At 43.4% G+C, this 24,528-nt stretch overlaps 1 protein-coding gene across 1 annotated transcript in view; it reads left to right on the top strand.

The window, feature by feature from the left end:
• slc1a5 (solute carrier family 1 member 5) overlaps window positions 1–23,747 on the top strand; it is a 28,922-nt gene extending 5,175 nt beyond the window's left edge. Inside the window, exons 2-8 of the mRNA XM_052044023.1 lie at window positions 6,102–6,144; window positions 9,825–9,911; window positions 13,397–13,563; window positions 15,488–15,721; window positions 16,409–16,603; window positions 18,099–18,233; window positions 19,507–23,747. Of these exons, the coding sequence (XP_051899983.1) occupies window positions 6,102–6,144; window positions 9,825–9,911; window positions 13,397–13,563; window positions 15,488–15,721; window positions 16,409–16,603; window positions 18,099–18,233; window positions 19,507–19,744 (1,099 nt within the window). The 3' untranslated portion in view covers window positions 19,745–23,747. The remainder of the gene's footprint in view (window positions 1–6,101; window positions 6,145–9,824; window positions 9,912–13,396; window positions 13,564–15,487; window positions 15,722–16,408; window positions 16,604–18,098; window positions 18,234–19,506) is intronic.
• The last annotated feature ends 781 nt before the right edge of the window (window positions 23,748–24,528 follow it).

The raw sequence follows: 24,528 nt of genomic DNA, 5'->3' as shown, positions 1-24,528 counted from the left end.
TCCGTACGTCTTTGGAATGTGGGAGGAAACCCACGCGAACACGGGGAGACTCCTTACAGGCAGCAGCGGGAATTGAACCCGGGTCACTGGCGTTGTAGTAGCATTGCGCTAACCGTTACACTACTGTGCCATCCCATATCTGCCTCCACCACCACCCCTGACAGTGCATTCCAGCCACCCACCACTCTCTGTGTGTAACAAAAAAACTTGCCTTGTGCATCTCCTTTGAACTTTCCCCTTCTCACCTAAAATGCGTGCCCTGTAGTATTAGACATTTCGACCCTGGGTAAAGGATACTGTCTGTCAGAGTAGACAGACAGTATCCTTTATAAAGGGTGCAGTTACTTTATAAAAGGTGCACATCTAATTTTTTCGTACTTAATATAAGAACAAATAATAAGGAACTATTCATTGCATAATGTCAACGGCATGCTCAGGAAGAGGAACATGGCAGCAGAGGGGAGACAGGCCCGATTCGGAGTTCGGAGCTGTGTGTGTGTGTGTGTGTGTGTGTGTGTGTGTGTGTGTGTAAATACCAGTGGATAAGGTCACCGAGTCCATGGTGTTAGAAGGGCAAGGAGGAAGAAAGTTTGAAGTGATAGTATAGAACAAGTCCCTAACAGACCATAAATATGAATAGTTCAAGCTAAATACATATTCACATCAGAGCTCCTCTGTTGCTCATGGACCAAAGTGCAGGGTGTGGTCATGAAGTAGCAGTTAATATCAGACTTGTAATCCAGAAATATTGATTAACAATTTAAAGACCTGAGTTCAAATCCCACTTTGCAGTTGTGGAATTTAACTTAATTTAATAATCTGACACTAAAATAAGAACTGGTGGCTACAAAATGATGGACTTTTGTAAAAACCCCTCGGGGATTGAAATCTGCCATTCTGTACGTGACTCCAGATCAACCAATGTTGTTGACTCTGAAGTAGCTGAACAAACCACTCAGTTCAGGGGCAATTGGGGATTGGCAACAAAAGCTAGCACCCACCGAGCCCAGATCCTGAAAAACAAATAGCAGGAGAAGCTGGGTTAAATTGCAATACACAGTATACTGAGGTTTGCTTCCCAGAAAACTCTGAGTAACTCCCAGGAGAGAGATTGTGCCCTTTTTTATTTAATATTGCAATGAGTTGTAGGCTATTTGGCCCCTGAAGCCTTCCCGGACTTGTATCATGACTAATCCTCTGTCTCACTTTCTTGCTGAATCCCACAGCCCTCAATCCCCTTGGTGTTCAAAAGTCTATCTATATTGGTCGAATGTTCTTGGCAATGGAACAACCACAGCCCTCTTAGGGTAGAGAAGTCATGAGAGTTATGACTCTGGCAGAAGGTATTTCTCCTCATTTCAGTCTAAATGGTTGCTCCCTTATCCTTAGACAGTTAGTACACAGCACAGAAACAGGCCCTTCAGCCCACCAAGTCTGTGCCAACTATCAACCACCCATCTACACCAATCCCACGTAAATCCCATTATATTCTCCCCACAGTCCCATCAACCCTCCCTAGATTCTATCCCTCAACTAGAGACAATTTACAGTGGCCGATTAACCTACCAGCGTGGGACATGGGAGGGAACTGGAGCGCCCATAGGAGACCCACCCAGTCACAGGGAGAAGCTGCAAATTCCATGTGATCAGGATTGGACCCAGGTCACTGGCATTGTGTGGCAGTGGCCTCTTACCAACTGTATCAATATGCCTCCCCTACCTTAGACCTAGATGTAGGGGGCATGATAAAGAAGTTTCCATTTGCACAAAAACTGTGCATGTTGTTGACAGTGAGGAGGAAAGCTTTAGACAGCAGGAAGGTATGATGGTCTGGTCAATTGAACAGAATAGGGGCCAATGAGATAACGCAGTTGCATGAATGCAACAAGGCAAGGAGAGAGTATGGGGTAGTGTGGAGACAAAGACAGTGGATAGTGCATCCACAGATCTTCAAAGGTACAGATACTGCTCGATAAGGTGGGAGGCATTCCTTTAGTAGCTGTAGAATCTAGTAGTGGGGAGATTCTGTGGAGCAGTATTCAACACGAGTCAAGACCACAGCGTAAGGACCTGTTGACTTCTAGTCTCTGTACAGAGGAACTATCTACCCTATCTGTACCACAGAGAATCACATCACAGAATTGTGACATCACGGGAGTTCATTCAGCCCATCGAGTCCATGGCAATTCTAGAACAGCAATCCCATCTTCTATTTCCCCATAACTAGCAAATTGCTCCCACTCGTCTTACCTAATTCCCACCTGAAGGCACTGATTGATTCAGTTTCCATCACCCCTATGTAACCACACTTTGAGTTAAGATACTTTTCTGTTGCACCCCCCCCCCGCCCAAAATTTTAAATCTGTGGCTCTTGAACTATCCATTAATGGGAACAACTTCCCTCCATTGACTCTCTCAATACCAGGCGAGCTTGTACTTCCATGAGACCACCTCCCTTTCATCTAAACTCCAGTGAGGGTGGGACAATCTGACCCAAGACTGTTGTGTAATAGGTGTAACAATACTGGGATATGTTTGGGGACAGGTGCAGACCAATAGATTGGGTGGGATGTAAGTAATCTATAGACTTAAGAGTGACTTCTGAAGTCGTATGTTCGAGTAGATAATGTTGAATCTAGCTGCATTTTGTCAAGGGTGTTGCTTTAACTTTGCGTTCTGGGCAAATTCAAATTTTAAGCACCCAGAGTGGCTTTTGTGGGGTTGGTATCGATGGATGAATGGATGTACCCAATGTTGTTGCAGGTTGGGGTAGGATGAAGGGGGTTGAATGGCCCACTCCCATTCCAATGTATCCACAGCATCTGTTCCCCAAACAAGGTCCCTGTTACGTGGACGCTGATACAAAGAGGCACTGTAGGCGGGGGCAGAAGGTGTGCCAACACAGCTCTGGGTGACCTGTTTTGAAACAGCGGATATTTCACAGGGTTCTCATGCCTTCTTGGCAGCCAGGCACAATGTTCCTCTGAAGAGGAAGTCAAAAGACCAAGTCATGACAGTACAGATTTCTATCTGACGTGAAAAGTGAACAGGCTGGTTCACATTCCACAGGCTTGTTTTCATTGCAGTTGAGCTGGTGAGATCTTAATTCAGGAAATTACTGTTGAATGGACAGTTTGTTTGATGAATGGCACAGTCAGGTATGTAGGAGGTGGTGAACAATACCAATCTCTTCCCAGCACTGGGATATTTTGAAATGAGGACTTCCCAGCCTTCAGCTCCCGTAATCAGCAGAAAAAGAGCGTGGTATTAGGAAATGCTGTAATGGGCAGTTTCTCATTCTTGCTCCACCATCAATGTCCTTTCCTCTTTTATCTGCTTGAAAGCCTTTGAATATATCCACATTTCAATATTTCTTTATCTCCCTCTCATCAGTTCCAATTCCACCCCTCTCCCCTCCCTTTCTCCTTCTATTTCCCCCCCCCCCCCCCCAATCTTGGCTCTCTACCTCTCCTACTCATCTCATTTTCTTTGCTTCCTTCTCTATCTTTATCTCCCCATTCTTTCCCCCCTGTTTTCCCCGTCCCCCTGTCCTCCCCACCCCCCCCCCCCCCTTCTCCCTCTCCCTAAACCTCTCCTTAAAACCTAACCCTTTGACCAAACTTTTGGCCACCACTCGGAATACTTCTGGCTCAATGGCAAGATCTGTCTGCTAACAGTCCTGTGAAAGAACTTGGGTATTTTTGAACATGGAAGTTTTTATATAAACATTGGTTGTTGAGAGATAACACTGCCCTGGCACTCAGACTAATTCCTTTGACTTTCTGCAATACTGTCACGAGATCTGTTATATCTGCCAAAGAGAACAGTCTGTACCTTGATTTAACCTCTCATTCATGAGAGCACTTCCAATAGGTTAGTACTCCCCAGTACCACCCTGGAGTGCCTGCCCAGGTTTTCTTTGCGCTTATGCCTGTGGAATGAGTCTTGAAAGCAAGTGCGCTGTTCCTTGAGTTGTAACTGACACGCAAATGGAAGGATGAATGTACAGAGGTGTGACTGCATGATGTGGAGAGAAAGTGAATCTAGGATTCTACCCCTTAAGAGTAAATAAGGTTGAGAACATTCCATACCATTAAAGGTTTTTATGGAATGCAAAAGGAGAACCTGTTTCTAGTGGCAGAAACTAGGAAGCAAAGGGTTTGGCAAAATAATCAGAGGCTTCATGAAGGAACAAAGTGTTTATACGCAATAAGTTGTGATCTGGGATTCTCTGCCTGATTCTGCAGTTGTATGATGAAATCAGGAAATGTGGTCCTGGGCAATGAGTAGACAAACTTGGAATAGATGTTGGTTTTCACTATTCCTATAATTGGTGGACGATCATAAATAGATGTGTTCCCAAGAGACTAAATTACTGAAAGAGTTTATTTGCCGAATAGTCATTTGTAGAAGTAATAAGTCTGGTATTAGTTCAAATGAGTTTCATAGTCATCATTGACATGAAAAGAAAGCCATGCTTGACTGCTGAGGATGTGGCTGGTAGAATAGATAAGGAGGAAGTAGTGATATCGTCTGTTTGGATTTCTGAAAGGCTTTCAATGAGATCCGCACAGGAGATTGATTAACAAAGTTAGAGCGTGTAGAATTGGAGGTAATGTACTAGCATGGATTGAGAATTGGTTATTGGACAGAAAGCAAGTATGATCCTTCTCCACATCCTCTAGCCTTTTGATCCTGTGAAGAAAAAAAACCCGGGAGGCTTCCAGGATCTGGTCCTAGGGGGTCTTCAAGGCTGTATATGAAGGACATAACAGCACAGAACAGCACAGCACAGGAATGGCCCTTTGTTCCAAAGAACAGATCCTTCTCGGATAGTGGGGATACTGCAGGGTGCTTGGGTCCCTGCTATTCACAATCTGTGTCATTGATTTGGCTGATGGGATGAACATTTCCAAGTTTGCTGTTGATATGAAACTACTGAGATTGTGAAGACAGGAGGATGTAAAATGGTGACAAGCTGAATGAGTGGGCAAGAGCATAACAGATGGAATATAATGTGGAAAAATGTGAGGTCATGTCCATCACAGAAGAGCAGAGTATTTAGTAAATGGTGAGAGATTGGGTTGTGTTGATGTTCAAAGGGATCTAGGTGTGTTTGTACACATCACTGAAAGCCCACATTCTAATTTCTTATATTCAAAAAACCTTTTAAACCAATTCATTGAAGGAGTCCAATGTGAAAGCAACAGTTGAATTCTGTTGGTTCTGATGAGGAGTCTTCAACCTGAAATGTTAACTCTGTTTCTCTTTCCGCTGATGCTGCCTGACCTGCTGAGTAGTTCCAGCTTGGCCCTTGCACCTTATTGTCTGCCTGCACTGCACTTTCTCTGCACCTGTAACACTATGTTCTGCATTCTGTTACTGCTTTTCCCTTTGTACTACCTTGATGTTTTAAAACGATCTGTCTGGGTGGCATGCAAAACAAAGTTTTTCACTGTATCTTGGTACATGTGACAATAATAAACCAATTGCCAACTAAATCACCAATTTTTTTTTCAGATTTCCAGCATCTGCAGTTATACGATTTTCATTTGTAACTGAATTCTTTCGAGTGCCAGGCCCAGTATACATGGACAGATTGTAGATTTGCAGTAATGGTCCATTGCTTTGTATGTAAATATGCAGCTCAGTTGCACAAGGATTTGTGAATAAAGAACTAAAACAATCAAATATTAATCTAAAATAAAATAATGCAGGTATTGGAAATCTGAAATAAAAGATCCGGCAGCTTCTGGAGAACAACTGTTAATGTTTGAGGTCCATAAAAACTTTATCAGAACAATTTTTTAATACGTTTAATTAAGGGCTAAATACTGGTTAGGGCACTGGGAATATTGCCGAATTATTTATGTTCAAGGTGGGGTCAAAAGACAATGAATCTGAAAGTGCAGCAAAATGAACCAGACTGTATTGGTGTGTTCCTACAAACTGTTGGCAGTGGAGGGAGTCTTTCATCACTGCTCTGAGATAAGGCTGCCAGACTGATACCAGCTTTTAGGGGTAAATGGTTCACAAAAGCAGATAGTTTGGCAGCTTTTCAGGCAAACTTTTCATTCTTTTCATACTTATTTTTCCTTCAGGAACATCTTCCCATCTAACCTTGTCTCGGCAGCGTTTATATCGGTGAGTCAAGTTTCCATTCATAACTAAGTTATTTCATCGTTACTTAATGCCTTTGATGTGGATCATCATATTTGTGCAGTTTGTACAAGGAGGACAGCTTAAGAATAGCAGCATAGCAGTAACGTTCCTGAATTAGATAGAACCGGTTCAAACCCCACCAAAGAGTTTGAATTCATTTCAAAAAGAATTCAATGGGAATAAAATTTTTGGATGAGTAAGTGTCCCCAGGTCTGTTAGACTATGTATAAAAACAGCTTGTCTATTTTAAAGGAAGAAGCCTGCCAACCTTGCCTAGATTGGTGGTGCATTTGAGAAGTCAGTAGAGCTGCTGCCTCATGGCTCCAGTGACCTGCATTCCACCCTCTCCTCCAGTGCTGACTGTGTGGAGTTTGCATGTTCTCTCCATGACCATGGGTGCTCTCGTTTCCTCCCACATCCCAAAGACGTATGGGTTGATAGGTTAATTGTTTACTGTAAGTTACTCAAGGGTCTAAGTGAGTGGTAAAATCTGGGGGAAGTTGAGGGGAACATGGGGAGAACATAAATGGGGTTGGTGTAAATGGGTAGATTGATGGTCAACATGGATTTGGTGAGCCAAAGAGCCTACTTCTCTGCTGTATGTGTACGATCTGTCTCTCTAGTTCCTTACCAGTGTGCCTGACTTTCAAGTGACTTCTAAAGTGGTGCAGCAAGACACTCAATTTCAGAAACTGGCTACCCAACCCAAGCCCAATGGAACCCAACAGTGTGTCTTGGATTTGAGTTCTGATTGAGTGCATATTCTGATAAAACATTGAGGTTTGGGTTGAATTTGGAGTTTACATGTTGAAAAACAGTGTACACAACTTTCATATCTCCTCAGAAATGTCAAGACCCTCATTCCTGCAAACCACGCTTCCTTGCAATGGCATGTTTGGGATTATTGAATTTAAGCAATGGTCGGGTTTAGTATGAAGAAGAACCCAAGGAGTTTGGGCTCAGATTGGCCAAGGTTGGGTCGGGTATAATTTTATATACAAGCAGATCACCAACATGGTTCCATCAAACTATCAGTGCTTTAAAAAGCGGGCCATTGCCACCTTCATTGGTAATTGTTTGATGATCGATACATGCCTTCCCTGCCAGTGATACTCAAATCTCAGAAACCAGCAATGAAAACAATGCAAGAGACTTGACATTATCCAATATAATGTAGACAGGTGCATGTACATCGCCCCCTTTCCTGACATCAGTGGTGCTGAGGTAGAGAGGGCTGGGAGCTTCAAGTTCCTGGGAGTGAACATCACCAACAGCCTGTCCTGGTCAAATCATGTAGATGCCACTGCCAAGAAAGCTCACCAGCAACTCTACTTCCTCAGGAGGCTAAAGAAATTTGGTTTGTCCCCTTCGACTCTCACCAACGTCTACCGATGCACCATAGAAGGCATCCTATCTGGATGTATCACGGCTTGGTACGGCAACTGCTCTGCCCAGGACCGCAAGAAACTGCAGAGAGTTGTGGATACATCCCAGTGCATCACAGACACCAGCCTCCCCTCCTTGAACTCTGTCTTTACCTCTCGTTGTCTTGGTGAAGTAGCCAGCATAATCAAAGATGCCACCCACCTGGGTCATTCTCTCTTCTCTCCTTTTCCATCGGGTAGAAGGATACAGGAGCCTGAGGGCACGTCCCACCAGACTTAAGGACAGCTTCTACCCCACTGTGATAAGACTATTGAATGGTTCTCTTATACAAAGAGATGGACTCTGACCTCATGATCTACCTTTATTGTGACCTTGCACTTTTATTGCACTGCACTTTCTCTGTAGCTGTGACACTTTACTCTGTACTGTTATTGTTTTTACCTGTACTACATCAATGCACTCTGTACTAACTCAATGTAACTGCACTGTGTAATGAATTGACCTGTACGATCAGTATGCAAGACAAGTTTTTCACTGTACCTCAGTACAAGTGACAATAATAAACCAATACCGATAAAGGAGCTATTTGACACGCACACTCCATCCACCACCCCAAACGTTCATTTCCTCCATCACCAGCACACCATGGTTGCAGTGTGCACCAGCTACAAAATGCACTGGAATCACTCGCCAAAGAGAACCTCTCAAACCCACAACCTCTACCAGCAAGAAGGACGTAGGCAGCGGGCACAGAGCAACTATGACACTTAGTCCTGGAAATATGTTGCCGATTTTTCATTGTCATTGGGGTTAAACCTTGGAACTCCCAACCAAACAGCACCATAGGAATACTTCTGAAGCAGTTCAAAGGGGTAGTTTTCATCAGTTCAAAGAGATAGTTTGTCTTCTCTTGGTTACTAAAGTGATTCTCAGAATAGTGAGGATTTAAACAGTAGGGGAACCCAGTAGACCAACAGTACAGAGGCACTGAAGGGGTCCAGAAGGATCACGGCTTGGTATGGCAACTGCTCTGCCCGTGACCGCAAGAAACTGCAGAGAGCTGTAGACACAGCTCAGCACATCACGGAAACCAGCCTCCCCTCAATGGTCTATACTTCTCACTGCCTCAATAAAGCAGCCAGCATAATCAAAGATCCTACCCACTGCGGACATTCTCTCTTCTCACCCCTCCCATCAAGCAGAAGATACAAAAGCCTGAAAGCACGTACCACCAGGCTCAAGGACAGCTTCTTTGCCACTGTTATAAGACTACTGAAGGGTTCCCTAGTACAATAAGATGGACTCTTGACCTCACAATCTAACTTGTTGTGACCTTGTTTACCTGTACTCCACTTTCTCTGTATTGTAACACTTTATTCTCTGTTATTGTTTTTACCTTGTACTACCTCAATGCACTGTAGTGATGAATTGATCTGTATGGACAGTATGCAAGGCAAGTTTTTCACTGTACCTCAGTACATGTGACAATAATAAACCAATTTACTGAAAGAAATGAGTTTTGATGGGAAGGTTACAGTATGTGGCCATTGGGTTTCGATTAAGAGGAACAACCTACAGTGGAAGAGCTACAATTGAAGAGATGTGAGCTACAATGGAAAGGTGTTAATGATAATTAAAACAGAAAATGGTGGAAAACTCAGTGGGTCAGGCAGCATCTGTGGAAAGAGAAACAGAAAAAGAGACCCTTTCCCAGATGTTGCCTGATCTGCTGAGTGTTTCTAGCATTTTCTGTTTTTCTTTTGGATTTCCAACACCTGCAGTTTTTTATTCTCTTCAGTGGAAAATATTAGTTACTGATTCTGGGATTTATGTAGGTCCCTTTGAGACAGCTGATGACGCTTTGATGGGAGAGTTACTTGATGAGAGATTTGGGCTTCAATGGGAGAGATTAATTATCAGAACAGCACCATTTCTTAACAATTCTCACCAAATAAATTCACACTGGAGCGATTTTGAGCATAAAGTTAGTTTTTACATGGGGCTGAAGGCATCACTGATAAGCCTAGCATTTACCACCCATCTCAAATTGCCCCTAATGGAGTACTTGCTAAGCCATTTCTGGAGACAGCTAGGAGCCCATGTTACTGTGGGACTGAGATCACATATGGGTCACATTGGGTAAGAATGGCAAATTTCTTTCTCTAAGGATGTTCACGAACTGGCAGAGTTTTTACAACAATGTGATGAAGATTATTGTGTAGTCAACGTGGTTTTATTTAGTTCCTCATCCGTGAACCCTCTTTCTTTCTCTCCAGTATGCTACAAGCTACAAGACCATAAAACTTCCGAAGAATATTACTGACGAGTTAGGAAACATTAACAAGACCATTGAAGAAATAAAGGTGAGTGGGAAAGACAGGGCTAATATGCCTGTAAAATGTTTGCATTGATATAGCGCCTATCACCCCTCTCAAGTTGCTTCACAATTTAAGGCACTGTCACCGACTGGGTGAATGGTAAATGTGACAGCTGTTTTACACAGCAAGATCACACAAAGTGGTACGATATGACAGGTTTATTTGTTGCTGTTAGTAGAGGGAAATATTGGCTAAGATACCATGCCTGTTTTCACTATCAGAGTGACAGCTGCCTCTGTGCTGTATATACGACATAAATAGCATCACAGTTTATTTAATGTGCATTGGAAAAGAAAGCTAGTGTTTAACGTTCCTTTATCTGAGGAATAGTCTCTCTTAAGAGTGCAGCACTCCCATGGTTTGGTCTCCACTGAAGTTTCAGCCTAAGTTATTGACGTACAAGTGATACCTAACAGGAAAACACACTACAGTCAATCTAGTGTATCCCATGCCATTGCGATCAGTTATAGAGTCATACAGCGTGGAAACAGGCCCTTTGGCCCAATTCACCAAGTTGTGATCAGAACCTAAGCTGGACCTGCACCCGAGTACCTCTGCACCAGGAGCAGAGCAAAGGCCTGGTATCCTGCAGCAAGTGACTCATCTTCTGACTCCCTGATCCTTTCCACCGTCAACAAGGAGGAGTCAGGACTATGATGGAATAATCCCCGCTTGCCTGGATGAGTGCAGCTAGAATACTACTTGAGAACCTCAGCGCCATCCAGGGCAAAACAGTCCACTTGATTGGCACCCCACGTCCATCCTAAACATTAACTTCCTCCACCATTATTGCGTCATGGATGCAGTGTGTATCATCCAAAAAATGCTTCTCTCAAACCCACCACCTAAAGAGACAAGAGCGCATGGAATGTCACAGCCTGCTGACTTGGAAATATATTGCCGTTCCTTCATTGAGTCCTACAGCATGGAAACAGGCCCTTCAGCCCAACTCGTCCATGCTGACCAAGATGCCCATCTAAGCTAGTCCCATTTGGCCCATATCCCTCTAAACCTTTCCTATCCGTGTACCTGTCCAAATGTCTTTTAAATGTTGTTATTGTACATGACTCAACCACTTCCTCTGGTAGCTCGTTCCATCTAGCCACCACTCTCTGTGTGAAGAATTTGCCCCTCAGGTCTCTTTTAAATCTTTCCCTTCCCACCTTAAACCTATTCCCTATGTTTTTGATTCCCTTTCCCTGGGAAAATGACTGCGCATTCACCCTATCTATGCCCCATCATGATTTTAACACCTCTATAAGATCACCTATCTCCTATGCTCCCAGGAATAAAATCCTAGCCTGCCCAACCTCTCCCTATAACTCAGGCCCTCGAGTCCCGGCAACGTTCTTATAAATCTCCTTTGCACTCTTTCCAGCTTAATGTCATCTTTCCTATAGCAGGGTAACCAAAACTGCACACAACACTCCAGGTGTGGCCTCACCAATATCTTGTACAACTGTAACATAATGTCCCAACTCCTATACTCAGCACCCTGACTGATGAAGGCCATCGTGCCAAACACTTTCTTCACCACCTTGTCTTATTGGTGACACCACTTTCAGGGAACCATGTACTTGTACTCCAAGGTCCCTCTGTTCTACAACACTCCCCAGGGCCCTACCGTTCACTGTGAACGTCCTACCCTGGTTTGACTTCCCCAAATGCAACACATAGCACTTAGCTGAATTGAATGCCATTTGCCAATCCTTGGCCTATTTACCTGGCTGATCAAGATCCCCCTGTAATTTTTGATAACCTTCTTCACTATTGCTGGATTAATACCTTGGAATTTCCTCCCACTAGGATTGTTGGTGTATTTTCTCTGGCAAGACTGTAGTGTTTCCAGAAAGGGGCTTACTACTACTACTTTTAAGGCAATTTGGTGATTAGTTTATTTGTTCATAGGAAAGGCAATCCTGACAGTTGTTGTTCATCCCTAATTGTTCCTGAACTGAGAAGACAGTTAAGAATTAGCCACAGTGATGGGTCACATAGAGGCCAGAGTGGATAAGTATGGCAGATCTTGTTCCCTGAAGAACATCAGTGAACCAGATGGATTTTTACAACAATCTGGTAATTTCATAGTTACCACTATTGAGACTGGCTTTTTCAATTAAATTCCAAATTTACTTAACTTTTTAAATTTAATGTCCCCAGCTGCCATGGCGGAATTTGAACTTGTGTTGAGTTAGTTGTCTGAAACACTGTGTGCTCATGCAGTAAAAGAACCACTACGCAACTGTAACACTAAGAACATCAAATCCTATGTATGAATATTTAACAAAATTAAATGCTTCTATGCCATAAAAGATTTAATCTACAGCTATATTACACAACCATATGATGTCCTGGGATGGTTACAAACAAGATGGTCCTCTTTGACTCATTGAGTGATCAAACTACTGCAACGTGATCCGTTCTGGCCAGAACAAGTTCAGCTCTTGCCTAAAGGTAGTTTAAGCTTGTACAAGATAGCAGCCTTCATTTTGGCATACGAATCATCTTGGGAAGAAACTGCCACCTCCTATCAGGTACCCTGGTTTTGGCCTTGTACCACTCCAAACCGAAACAAACTTTCTCTTTGAACACAATGTTGTTCCCTTAATCACTTTATTAACTTGGATTAGCTCATTCCGAAGTCTATACTTCACTGCCCTGCAGAACACCAGCATTTTAACGTTAATTTCAGGCTCTTTACTATTAAGGGATACAAGCGAGTAAATGGAAGGGGAGAGGAGTTGTCTACTTGGGGGGAAAAAAAACAAGACTTGCTTTTTTATAGCTTCTTTCACACACTGAGGAGGTCCCAAACTGTATTTTGGAAGTGTGGTCAGCGTAAATGGCTAAAAAGGCACACACACTCAAACTACCCACATGCCTGCCTCTTCAAGAACCTCCTCCCCAGGTGTGGCATTGCCTCCCTCATTGGCCCCGTCAGCCATCTCTACAAATGTTAGATTTGTATTCTTTGAGATAGTGGGACAGTCTCAAATGAAGGGACAGAGTTACTTGATAAAGGGGTGGTCAAGTAAAACTAAGGTGTGTAGGAATTTCTTGTTGCAGTGCACAATGTACCTCTGGAATTCTCTTCGCAAGGTTCTGGAGTTCAGATCACTGGAGATTTTCAGAGATATTAAGACAGAATTCGAATGGAAGCAAATAATCGTTGATCCCAAGAACCAGCTGAGGAAAAAATAATCCTGTTTAAACAAAAACAATATCCCTTGCATTGAAGGGTATGTGAGTTTTCCTTGAGAAAAATTTCTCTTTATCAGCTTCACTGAAACAGATTATCTGGTTGTTATCAGTTTGTAGTTTACGGGAGCCTGCTGTGTGTAAATTGACTGCTATTTTCAGACATTACCATTGTGACTGGACTGCAAGAGTGCTTTGGGAATTCCTGAGGATGTGAGTGGCACTAAAGAAATGCAATACTTTCTTTTTTCATTGCTTCTGCCTTGCTCCAGATTCCTGTTCCAACTAATGTAGATGGAATGAACATACTGGGACTGGTTGTCTTTGCCATTGTCTTTGGGATAGCCCTGCGGAGACTCGGGGCAGAGGGGGAGAACCTGATCCATTTCTTCAGCTCCTTCAACGAGGCCACCATGATCCTGGTATCATGGATCATGTGGTAAGTGGTTGGCTTGGTCTTCTCGAGTGTTTCGGTGCTGTGGTGCAGTGGGAACAAAACCTCTGCTTGTGATTCACTGCAGTATAAGAGCAGAAGTAGGCCACTCAGCCTCTTCAGCCTACTTCCACCTCAATAATTGAAATTACTATCTGATCTGTGATCTAACTCCAAATACCAAATAACCATTTAGTTTTAAGTGTGGGTACGTGGAATGGTCCTCAAGCCTCCAGACTAACCAACTGGACTGATCTTATGTTCTTCCTTTTATCACATCCAAGATCTACTCTCTGAATTGCCCTCGGACATTTAAATGCTTGTATTTCATCCAAGTACCATCTTAAAAAAAATGTTGTCTGGATGAAATAAATGGCACTTTTTATATAGTATTATATAGTACAATATATGTATGTTAAATATATTAAAAAGCCCTGTGATCTTGTGGACTGTCCCATGATATCATCACCCTGGTCTTTGTTCAAAGTTTGTTCTTGGACTAAGGGTATCACAGGCAAAATTATGTTTAATTGTCTGTTTGTTATTCTGAGAATGTATGGATGGGTGGGCTTTGCTGTACATTGAGGAACAGGCATGGACTAAGGAATGGGCCTCCAGCATTGTGAATGGGCTAGGGTCACAAGTTGGCCTGGACTTGGTAACAGTGACAGGCATAGAAAGAAGCCATTCGGCCCAACAACAGTGCTGATATCTATATTCCTAACATTCTTCCTTCTATTTTACTTATCTACTTGTGCTATTTGTCTCGACCATTCCACGTGGTACTGATTTCAATCTTCTCACCATTCTCTGGGTAAATGAGCTTCTTCTGAATTCCCTGTTGGATTTATTGCTGATTATCTTGTATTTATGGCCCCTGGTTGTACTCTTGGTAGAAACTGTTATGTTGATTGCCTCAGTTAACCCAGGATTAGGTGTCTAGATAAACAGCCCAGGTACCAATTATGTAAGTTATCATCCAAAACAATTTATTTTTTAATGTGACTGTATTGTGTGTCTCTTCTACCTAAGACAAATCTTTTGAAGCAATTACAGATAGCATAGTGGCTAAGATAATGAAGTAACAATCCAGAAGATTAGGCTGATGTTTTGGAAGCAGGAGCTCAAATCCCGTTACACCAACAATTAAATTTACAGTCAGATAAATCAATTATGTTTAGATTGTCACAAAAATTGCTGAATAGACCTTGAAGGAAATTCACTCAGATTAGCCTACGTGTCTAGATGCACATACCAATAACTTTTGACTGGTCCTGGTAATAACCAGTCAAGGGCCATTTAGGCATGGTCAATAAATTCTGACCTTTCCAGCAGTCTAAATCCTGTATGTACAAAACCAACTGTTGATAGTCAGCCCTCTCGTTTTCTTGCTTCCATTTTTAAGACAGTAACCATTAACCAGCGACAAAGTTTGGAAACAGTTTCAAGCACTGTACTTCCATCATGCAAACCAGCCTCCCTTCCATTGATACCATCTACACTTCCCACTGTTTCAGAATAGCAGCCAGCGTAATCAACGATCCCTCCCACCTCGGTCATTCTTTCTTCTCCCCTCTCCCGTCGGGCAGAAGATACAAAAGCTTGAGAACACGTACGACCAGGCTCAAGGACATCTTCTGTCCCGCCGTTATCAGACTCTTGAACGGACCTCCCGTACACTAAATGATGAACTCTTGATCTCCCAATCTACTTCATCGGGACCCTTACATTTTATGTGTCTACCTGCACTCCCTTTTCTCTGTAACTGTAACACTAAATTCTGCATTCTGTTTTTCTTTTTAGTACCTCAGTGTACTTGCATATGGCATGATCTGTCTGGACGACACACAAACAAAAGCTTTTCACTGCATCTTGGTACATGTGACAATAATAAGCCAATACCGATAATGCAATACTCTTTCCTCATCAGGTACGCACCTTTTGGTATCATGTTCCTGGTTGCAGGCAAGATTGTGGAGATGGAAAATGTCCTGCTGCTGTTCACCAGCCTCGGGAAATACATCTGCTGCTGCGTCGTGGGGCACGTGATTCACGGGTTAATCATACTGCCTGTGATCTATTTCATCTTCACTCGTAAGAATCCGTACACCTTCCTGTGGGGCATCTTCACAGCCCTGGCCACTGCCTTTGGAACTGCATCCAGGTAGGTTGGAGAGGCAGGCAGAGCAAACAGGCTGTGTTTTCTTTTTGGTCTGGGACTCTGGAACCTCAAAACGTTTGTAGCAGCTGTTGGAGATGTTGTTAACCACTACAATGTAGAAGACAAGGCTAATCTCCCACAAACAGCAATGAGTAGATTATCTTTTTCCTGTGTTGTTGATTGGGGGATAAACATTGGCCAGGATCTTTTAATGTCCACTTGGTTTAAGTCCCATCTGAAAAATTCCATCCTCGACAGTGCAGCACTCCCTGGCATTGCAGTGTCAGAGTGTATCATAGTCTCAAGCCACTGGAACACACAACCCTCTCATACAGAGGTGGTAGTGCCTGCTCAATGGTAATGTCATTCTTCAGTTAAGATTCTGTTTGCCTTATCAGAGACACTACCATGCAGAGAGTGACAGGTGCCTGGAATGGGTTACCAGGGTTAGTAGTGAAGCAGGCAGTTTAATAGGCCTTTAGATAGACAAATGAATATGAAGGGAATGGAGGGATATGGATGATACACAGGAAGAGGACATTTAGTATAAATTGGCATCAAGGTCGGCACAACATTGTGGGCCGAATGGCCTGTCCAGTGCTGTATTGTTCTATGTTTGTTCTATCAATGGACCTTTTGCCTTTATTTATTTTCTCCCACTTACACCTATTCTTCCCCTCTTATCCCCAGTTCTGCCACATTGCCCCTCATGATGAAGTGCGTGGAGGAAAATAACGGTGTGAGCAAGCAGATCAGCCGGTTTATTCTGCCCATTGGCGCTACGGTGAACATGGATGGTGCTGCCCTCTTCCAATGTGTTGCCGCAGTGTTTATAGCCCAGCTCAACAACGTTGCTCTTGACTTTGTGCAGATCATCACCATACTGTGAGGGACATTCACTTTTTACATTGCATTGTGGAATGACTTATTATCTGGAGTTAAATGCCACTGGTGGAAGCAGGTTCCCTGATAACATTCAAAGAGGAACTGGACAAATAGTTGCACAGAAAAAGTATTCTAAGGGGAGCAGCGGGGAAAGAGCAGAGGGAATGGGATTAATTACCTCTTCCAGAAGTACAACATGTCCACGATGGGCCAAATGGACAGTTTCTGTGCTACACGATTCCATAGTGAGGGAGGTCTGTAAAAGCAATTTTTACACTAATCTGTTCTTGAATGAATATATACAATGCCCTTCAAGCCTTCCCAAGCCTCCCACAGATGATCATATTTAACAGTGGTATTAAGTAAGGGATAAATATTGACCCAGTATACGAGGGAATCACTCCTGTTCTTTGTAAGAGAGGACTTGGTTATGCATTACACCGAAAGACAGTGCCATCAGCATGCAACAAACAATCTGCTGGAGGAACTCAGCGGGTTGAGCAGCATCTGTGGGAGGACGAAACCCTGCCTTTGGATCTGAAGTGTCGACAGTTCCTCCCCCACCCCCTGCCCCCCCACAGGTGCTGCTCAACCCCCTGAGTTCCTCCAGCAGATTGTTTGTTGCTCCAGATTCCAGCATCTACAGTGTCCTATGTTACGGTCAGCATGCAACCTTCCATCTGCGCTTTGCCAGAGCAGCAGGCTACATTTGTGCACCCGAGTTGGATTCTGAAACTTGAGCCTGTTGCCTTCGGACTCAAGAGTGCGAGTGTTACTCACTGAGCCACAAGTGACACCAGACGCTGACCTGGTCCGGTTCATTTGGCCCATCACGTCCATGCTAGCTTTTTGGAAAGAGCTACAACCACAGGTTGAGAGTTGGGAAGGTGATGTGATGTGTTATGGGGGTTTGGGGGGGGGTGGGATGGAGGTGAGGGAAGCAGAGCCTAAAGGATGGGGGGTGGGGGTTGTACCTCTGCAGACTGGGGAAAGAGACCATGATTTGTATTGAGTCCCTCGCTGTCGTAATTGACCCATCACCAACCTCAGATGTGGACCTAGCAAGCCATGAAAAGTAAGACAGACCCATCACCAACACTACCTTCTTGGAGCACCCAGTGATGAGTGTTAAATGTTGGCATTACCCACAAAAGCAAAGCACCTACACAGAGTCACTGTGGAGTTGTATTGCCACTGGAGTGGCTTATTTTGGTTGCGACTGCTGAGACTAGCTAACTCCACACAAATCAAACCCCAGGTCTGAGCGTTTTTTTTAACCACTTATCTCCCCACAACCCTGCCCTCCCCACGCTGAGTGTAAAGTAGTACCCTGACCTTTCATTTTGGGGCAATGCAATATCTCATGTGAAACACAAGTCTTTGCTGGCTTATTCTCCGTGGTTGGTTGAGAAATGCACCATGAGGCTTGGAACTGAAGATCTCGAGTTTCTCGGTCTTGCGTTCTAACATTGGTGGTGCTTGGTTTCTTGAACAGAGTAACTGCCACCGCGTCGAGTGTGGGGGCTGCCGGCATTCCCGCAGGAGGTGTCCTGACGCTCGCCATCATCTTGGAGGCTGTGGGATTGCCCACGAGTGAGATCTCACTGATCCTTGCTGTCGATTGGCTAGTGTAAGTAGCTTGTCCTTTCCATATCTGCCAACTTCTTTCAGCACAGAAGTGACTGACGTGGTTTAGTTACCCAGGCGTTTAAATCCAATCCTCACATTGACTGCCCTGTCAGATTGCCCATGGTGTCGAATCATAGAATTATAATGGCACAGCCAGTCAGCCCAGTGAGACTGTGATGGGTCATAGTAGAGCAAGCCACAGTCCCGTTGTCCCCCTCTTTCCCCACAGCTTCTCATATTCTTCTCTTAAGTGTCCATCCAATTCCCCTTTGAAGGCCCTGATTCCATTAACACCACCCCAGATCTTAACTAATCAGTGAGGGGAAAAAAAGATCTTCCTTGTATCTCCCTTGCATCTTTTGCCCAAATTTAGTATCATATTTTCCCTTCTCCTTGAATGATCTCCTAATGAGAACAACTTCCTCTATCTATTTATAATCAGTCATGATTCAAGAAGATCTATTAGATAGAGGAGAATTTACTCTAAGGAGAGTAATCCCAGCTTCTCCTGCCTTGCCTTGTGACTGAAATCCTTCGTCTTTGGAGCCATTTTTGGAAAATCTTTTCTGCACCTTCTCTGGGACAGTCACATCTTTGCTAAAGTGCAGTAAGCTGATTGGACCAGTTGTGGCCTAACCACTGTATCATACAGGTTCAAACATAACCTGCCTACAGACTCTGCTACTATTTATGGGCCCCAGGATCCCACTCGCTTTACCAATTGATCTCTCAACATCCACTGCCACTTCCAGAGATCTATACATGTGTAAACTTTGGTCCCTCTGTTCCTGCACTGTAGTATTTGGGGAACGCAAGATCTAATTTGTGCATAGCAAGCTCCCACAAGTTTCAATGAAATAACCAGCTAATCTTATAGACAGAGAGGTGACGACTAGAACTTTGGGAAGAATGTTATTTTTGCATGGTCTGTCTTGCTTTGCCGCCTTACCCTCCTTCTGCTCCCAATTTGTATTCCTCCCCATTCTCTCTTTTCCCCATATCTGCTCACCAGTATTACTCTCCCTACAACCCACACTTTTTCTGCCCCACTCTCCTTTTCCTTTTCTCCATTGCTCTCTTTTATTCTTCTCCCCCCCCCCCCCCCCCCCACCTCTCTCTCTCTTGCTCTCCTTCCATCTCCCATCTATGCCAGCAGGAAGATGCAGGGGGCTGGGGTGGGAGCAGATGGGTATTGTTGTCCGAGCGGAGTCACGTGTGGGGGTTGTCACGGCACGTCTGACGCGTAGGTGTGTTTTATTTTAATATTGATGCAGAGATCGTACCTGCACAGTTCTCAACGTGGAAGGTGATGCATTCGGAGCTGGTCTCCTGCAATTTTACGCTGACAAGGAGAAAACCAAAGAGTGCCAGGCAGAGGAGCTCAAGGAGGTGAAAACGGAAGCAGTGTCAGCAGCGAAGTCAGATGAGGAAGGGGCACCCCTCATCAAGAAGGATGTGAAGGTGTCCCTTGAAGGCTGCAAGAGCTCTCTGGAGAAGGAATCGGTGATGTGAAGCTTCGCTGTGTGGATAAGAGTTTCTGAAACCTGGACAAATACTTGAGGACAGTGGATTCTTCTGACTACATGCACACCCACCCCCACTAAAACTCAGATGTGAAGTGGGTGAATAAGGGTTTTGAGAACCCAGTGATAGTATACAACATTATCTCCCCTTCGCTGCTCCTCCCTCTCCCTCACCCACAGAAACCATTCTCACTTGAGGCTCCCAAACTTCCACAGATGCCACTGGGGATTCTGCTAATGAATCTAACTTGGCATCTCTTCGCGCGCACACAAATAGACTTAAGGAAAACAGCTTTAATCTTTCTTCTCCAAGAAACCAAAGCAGAGTGCACTAGTGTGTCTAGTAGGCCTGTAGTATGTAGAAGCTGCCATAAGATGGTTGCCAGTTTTATATCCTAGTTTTCCTGAGACCTCTCTTCATGTAGTATGTGTCACCACAGCTGTGAAGAACTCATTGGTGGTGAAGAGAGTGGTAGGGCAGGGCAGTGAGAAGGGCCAGGCTTAATATACTTAATAGCTGGAACAAGCAAAAGCTGATACTACTGGAAATACTCAGCGGGTCAGTCATCATCTGTGGATGGAGAAACAGAATTAATATTTCAGGTGACGACCGTTCATCAGAAATGTTAATCCATCTCTCCACAGGTGCTGGCTGACCTGATTTTTCTTTTCGCACAGCAGTTTCTGATTTTTATCTCAGATTTCTAGTACCTGCAGTATTTTTCATTTTCTAGAACTCAGAGCAGTCTGTCTCTACTCTTTTAAGTCAGGGTTTTTACCGTTGGTGGTAAAAATACCATATTTTGAACTGTCTCTCACTAAATCACTTTTGGATGTAGTGGGCAAGTGGACAGTTTATTGGCTGTGGATATCACCAACCAAGGGACCTTTCTGCTCCCTACCTAGAGTGCAGCTTGATATAAGCTTCTGAGATTGGGTAGCAGCCTTCACTTGACCTGGCTGTGGGGTCAAATCCCTCTTCTGACACTGAAGCACAAACTCCTGGTTGAGATCGCAGTGTAGTATTGACAAGAGTACAATGCTAAATCACATTCACTAATGGCTTAGGCGCATTTGGCTATTTGGCCCATCAAGTCCATGCCAGCTCTCGAGGCAATATCATTTCCCCACTTATTTCCCTATCTGAGATTCCGTCTTTCAGATCTGAGAGCTCTGGTGGACCTTTTGGGTGGACATCTTGGGGCAACATTTCAAAGAAGACCAGAATCCTGACTGATCACCCCACGTCACACAAATTATCCCTTTATTAACCCCATATGTTTGGACCTGTGCAATGAAATTGGTTAAGAATGTTGCTTTCTGTTTTAAAAGTCCCTTGGACTTAAGGAGCTGAGAAAACTGCTGGACTGTCTGGAAAAACTAGGAGCTAAGGACATTGTAGCAAGCAAGACTAAGGAATCAAGCAAATCAATGAGATTTTTAATTTTTAACTCCTTCATTTTCATTGAACAGTTTGGCTTCCCAGTTATAAAGATAATGGGAGATCAGGGAAGAGGAACAGCTAGCACTAGGAAGTCCTCTGAGGTCCAGTAGCACAGCTATCAGAGCTGCTGCCTCACAGCTCCACAGTGATCCTGGTTCAATCCTGCCTTGCAGCGCTGTCTGTGTGGAGTTTGAACATCCTCCCTGTGACCATATGGGTTTCCCCAGGACGCTCCAGTTTCCTCCCACATCCCAAAGACATGCGGGTTAGTAGGTTAATTGGCCGCTGTAAATTGCCTCTAGTGTTTAGGTGAGTGGTAGAATCTAGGGGGAATTGATGGGAAAGTGGGGAGAATAAAATGACATTAATGTAAATGGGTGATTGAAAAACTGACCAGATTTCTCAGGCAGAAGCTCCAAACCTTTCTCTTGAGGAGAAAAGATAAACTAACATGACAGATAAATGGTGGATACTCAAGAGATGGTCTGACATCTGAAGGGGAAGGGTTTTTCATCGCATTGAGGACTATTAACCCTTCCTGTTCAAAAGCTGACTGACGTGCATTTTCTATTTTTATTTTGGGGTGGGGGGGGGGTGAAAGGTACCAACACTTCTTTTCCACTCACCCTCTCCCTCATACACTGCCCCAGTTTCCAGAATCTCCAGTAATTCCTCGTTTGGACTTTTAAGATCCTAATGATCCAGGTGTCAGGTATTTTCCCCACATTTCGAGGAAAAAAAGGCTTGAGCCATTTTGTAGCCTCGTTCCTCTTTCAGCGGAATCCAGTAGGGAAAGACAAAAATTGAGAAGTATTTACCAAGGAAATTTTAATATTGTAACAGAAGAGTAAGTTTGGCCTGTCTGGGCAGGCAGGTTAGTGTTGTGTACACTGTAGAACTACTAAGGATTCACTTTAACTCGTAATTATATTATAAGAAAATAAAATCAAGGTTACCAAATTGATTTCTTGGGTTGAAAACAGACTGGTTTATATTCCCAAACCCAGGGGGAGTTTCCATTTGGCATGTGCCAACTTTTTGGGCTACCATCTACTTTCCCTTTAGCTCTACAGTTTATTCCCTTTTTTGAGTTTTGATTGGATTCCTTCAAATAAGTCTGCAGTGAGCTTTTCAAACTGCGTAACACTGGAATCCACTACTGGCAGTGTCAGTGTATAACACTGCTGTACTGATAGGTTTGTCTGTCACTATATTATGTTGGTGTATAATACTGGTGGGTCCCTGTCTGCCACTGTCTAACACTAGACTGCAGTATGATGGGTACAGATCTGTCACTATGTATGTAGAATTTGGTACTGGGAATGTGAATCATTAAGTGTATAACACTGGGTCATAACACTGGTGGTTATGAGTCTGTTGCTGTATGACACATGGGTACAGATCTGGTTGGTGTAGGTCTGTCACCATGAATAAAAGAATCCTTACACTAAAAGCATGCTTTCAATTGAAGAAACACAGTTCCCTGCCATCAATGACAGTAAAACGATGAGACGGTTACTATTTTTCTGGTTCTTGTGAACTGTTATTGGATTCTTTTAGTCCAGCTAGAAGGAACCAGATTCCCTCGTGGATATTTATCACCTGTAACCTTTCAAGATGTTTTAGTTGAAGTTTGTGGAATTTCAACATAGGGACCACCTTACAGGGACCCACAAACTCAACTGAAGATATCGCACATTGTCTATTAGGACGTTGAAATATATGTAACACAATCAGCTAAACACAAAGTGCTCAGAAGCTCTTCTCCCTCCTGGTTGCTGCCATTAAGCCAGGACATTCGGGAGAGAGTCAGTGGGTGAGGCAAGACCACCGAAGGAAGCACCAGCAGTGATGTTCCAGGTGGATAACTTAATTGTTAGAACTTGAAGATGTCAGAGAGGTAAATTGTTTTGTAGCTGGAGGTAAGGAGAGAATAGAACAAAGAGGGAAGGTCAGTGATTAGGATGATGGAGGGAATAAACGAGTTAAGTGACAATAATGCAAGGAAAAGGGAATGGTATTAGGTCAGGAATAAACTAAACTTGAAAGTAGTGGAGGTGTATATTGCGACAGTAATTATATGTTCATTCCCATAAGATATAGGAGTGTTGTAGGATTTGATTGTATTGAAGTCATTGTTGAGTTCAGAGGATGTAAAGTGATGTTATTTTGTGATCTAAGTATAGGATAGGCCAGAAGTGCAAAATTTGAAGTTAATGGCCACTGGTATCCAGGCTTCATGCTGTTCAAAGACACTTATTTGTTCTGCTTTAAATTCGCAGAGCCTGGAAGGTTTGGGAGGGATGCTCTTGCAGCTGTTCCCTCTGTGATTGAAAAATCAGAACGTTTGTATCTTTGCAACATGATTAAGCTGCTTGAGAAATAATGGTAGCTGACGTGTGAGGCTCCGCAATATGGGCCCAAAATGTTGGTGCCCTCCTCTCTTCTCCAGGGAGTGATATAACCTTTACAGTTTGGTCGAGTAATGATGTTCAGTGCTTTAATGTCTGGTGTATTTTTTTTAATACAGTTCTATTTCTGATTTCTATCTGCATTTGTGGTTTGTATTTTGTAAATTTCTATGTCATGTGACAGGTTGATTTAAGTGATTGTTAGGGAACAACATTGCCATCTTTTTGTACTTGATTCAATCTGGTTGGGTGTGTGTGATGTGTGTGTGCACGTGTGCCTCTGTGTTAAAATTCAGCTGGGGTCTAATTACACAACCATTCTGACCCCCCTCGGTCTCAAAGTTCAAAATGGGATGGTGTGGGGAGAGGATTCGCAACTTGTGTTTATTTCGAAGGAGAATAAAATCTCATCAAAACATTGAACAATAAATACATCTCCGCAGTTTGAGATAAATGGAAAAATGGGCTTTTGATTGTTTTTTAAAAAGAAACATTTTTCCTTGTGCCCATCCTAACATCAAGAGCTGGCTGGTGTAAACACTAAGTGCCATGTGTTTTGGGAACACATACATCGTGAGTGCCCAGTGTGCACAAGGAAAACCCTACATCTTCACACGAGTTTGACCAAATTGCTTTCCCTAACTAAGGAACTTTGGCCCCTGTGTATGGGATATAACTAAAGGTCATGTTGACAGACATGAGTATTTTTGTATCTACAATGTATTTGAAAACCATGCTTGTTTGCTCAGTTTGAAGTTGGGGAAAGAATACAAACCTGGTCTCAAATGTTAATGAGTGCAAATCTGTCTGGATGTGGTTTAGGAGGAAAAAAAGTAAATGATTTTTTGGATTGAAGAATGCCAGCTTTGAAGTAAATCACCATCCAAACAATATTTCACTGATTTATTATTCTTGTCA

This window comes from Pristis pectinata, chromosome 35 (assembly GCF_009764475.1).
Source record: "Pristis pectinata isolate sPriPec2 chromosome 35, sPriPec2.1.pri, whole genome shotgun sequence".
Taxonomy (NCBI): Eukaryota; Metazoa; Chordata; class Chondrichthyes; order Rhinopristiformes; family Pristidae; genus Pristis; species Pristis pectinata.
This window is presented reverse-complemented; position numbering and strand designations above follow the sequence as displayed.